The sequence below is a fragment of the Rhizophagus irregularis genome, chromosome 9, assembly GCF_026210795.1.
Source record: "Rhizophagus irregularis chromosome 9, complete sequence".
In the NCBI taxonomy this organism is placed as follows: Eukaryota; Fungi; Glomeromycota; class Glomeromycetes; order Glomerales; family Glomeraceae; genus Rhizophagus; species Rhizophagus irregularis.
Genome location: NC_089437.1, coordinates 532,336 through 534,611, shown reverse-complemented (window position 1 = coordinate 534,611; position 2,276 = coordinate 532,336). Strand labels below are relative to the sequence as shown.

The window sequence follows — 2,276 nt, the reverse complement described above, 5'->3', positions numbered from 1 at the left end:
TATGATTAAAGTAATAACTTGAAATTTTCATATATTCTGTAAATGCACAGTAAAAATTGTGCGTCAAATTATTAAATATTTGTGTTATATTGTCAAATTTTATTTAATATTGTTAGTTATTTGTAGCTTACACCTTTACAATGCGCAAACTGGTAAGCAATACAGTAATATAATTTTGGTAAATAATGTCACTTATTTAGTGAATCTATAGTTACATTAAATTTAAATATATTTCTAAAACATAATAAATGATAAAGTTAATTTAAATATAAATTAAACAAATAAAATTAAAGTAAATTATTTGAGCATTAATCATCTTTTTTTTATTTGAAATACTTCATATTCTTCTATTGAAAACTTATCTTCCGTATCTCTTATCTTTTTTTCATAGTATTTTTGTCTACACCGAAAATAATCATATTCTTTTGAACCATCATTACCTTTACAAATATTTAGATCATAACCAAACGTAGGTCCATCATTACTGCCATAATACACTGCACCATTCATATCTATTATATTACTTAAAATCAGATCTTTAAAATTATTTTTATTCTTAAAAGAAAATATGAAACTATCTTTGGTTTTAGCGAATGTACCACTCGATTTCCATACTAAAGGATTATATCCCCCAATAATTTCTTCTGTTCCTTTCACTTTAATAAATGTTACAGTATAAAGTTTATCATCACATAATTCATGAAACTTTTCAGGAGTGAATCCATCTCGGCTTCCTCTTAAGAGTAATTTAAATTTATATGGTAAATATAATTCTCTTGCATAAGCGTATTTGCTTTTAATATCAATTTTATCAATCCATCTAGAAATTAGAGAGGCAATATTTAAATTGACTATTTTCGAATCAATAATTCCATCAATATTTCTAAATCGAGGAAGTAAAATATTATCATTTGGTTCACTATTAGGATTTAAATATGATTCTAATAACTTTTCATAAAATTGAAATTTTAAAAGTTTTTTATAAGGTCGAACTTTTTGAAAGAAATCTTCCGAAGATAAACTAAAAAATCTAATTAAAGGTAAACAATGTTGTAAAGTATTTTCCATCATTCTGAAATCATCATCTGACCAAGTAATAGGATCTGGAAGAAGTGTAGGATTTTTTTCAAGACCCCATTTTAATACATGATCCCAAATTTCAATTTCTTTCATTTGTAAATCATCTCTTTTAATAAGTAAAACTAACGATTTTTCTGAGAGTGAAGTAAAATCAAGTGATCCAAATATTTTTTCAGGAAATTTAGCCATGAAATTTGTACAATATTGTTGAAGTTCTAATAAAGAATTAGATTGAAAACCTGTTTGGTAAATAAGTTCAAAATATTGTTCCATCCATTCAGATTTATTTTCAATTAAATACGTTTGCAAATAATCAATTAGCTCTTGAAGCAGTAGATTATCAGCAGCGACTAAAACTTTTAAAATCTCCGAAGGGTCTTGTTCATTTAATGAAATGATACCGCCATAAATATATCTATATTATAAAAAAATTATACGATAAATAAAAATATTAAGATACCGTCAAAGTTCATAATATAACTCACTTTAAAATAATCTGAAAAATTTCTGGTGAGATATTTGGCAACTTAATGTGAGCTACGGTATTATTATTATTATTTCTACTTGAAATCAAAGTTCGTCGTAAAAATGGAGAACGGTAACACAGGATGATCATGTGTGCACGGAATATTTTTACATTTGGGTCTTCACCAACTTCAATAGTAATATCATAATATTCATCATCTTCCAAAATTTCAATATAGTTTCGACTTAAATTTGGAAAAAATTGCTTGGACATATTGTTCCTGTCAAATTTGCAATGTGAAAGAGTAAGAGTAAAAAAAAATTTTTTTTTAAAAAATAAAGTTTGTGAATCCGTTATATGTTGGACGACCAGCTGACAAATTCCGTACAACTTACCATTTTAATATTTTGTCCTCCCATAAGTATGCAAAGCAATCGAAGTATTAATTGAAATTTTATTTATTCTAATTTTGATTCTTCAAAGACGATTAAAAAAACCTTAATATTAGGTTTATGTCAAATCTTTTTTTTTTTTGAATTATCATATTCAAATTTGTAACATTAATTAAAATCAATATTGTTATATCAAAAATTCCTTAAATTAAACTAATTAATTCATGATTTTGTTTATACTATCCTGTTGATAATTTTATTTATTTACAAACAATATCTACTACAAAAACTGGCAATAATATGATTTTAAATCGTTTAAACAATTTAGTAGATTTAAT

At 24.6% G+C, this 2,276-nt stretch overlaps 1 protein-coding gene across 1 annotated transcript; it reads right to left on the bottom strand.

Moving 5' to 3' along the window:
* Positions 1-312: 312 nt before the first annotated feature.
* Positions 313-1,819, bottom strand: OCT59_029149 (uncharacterized protein; the record flags this gene model as incomplete). Its single annotated transcript, XM_066141835.1, has 2 exons — positions 313-1,495; positions 1,566-1,819. 2 exons carry the CDS (start codon positions 1,817-1,819, stop codon positions 313-315), a joined length of 1,437 nt encoding a protein of 478 aa, XP_065994519.1.
* Positions 1,820-2,276: the final 457 nt, after the last annotated feature.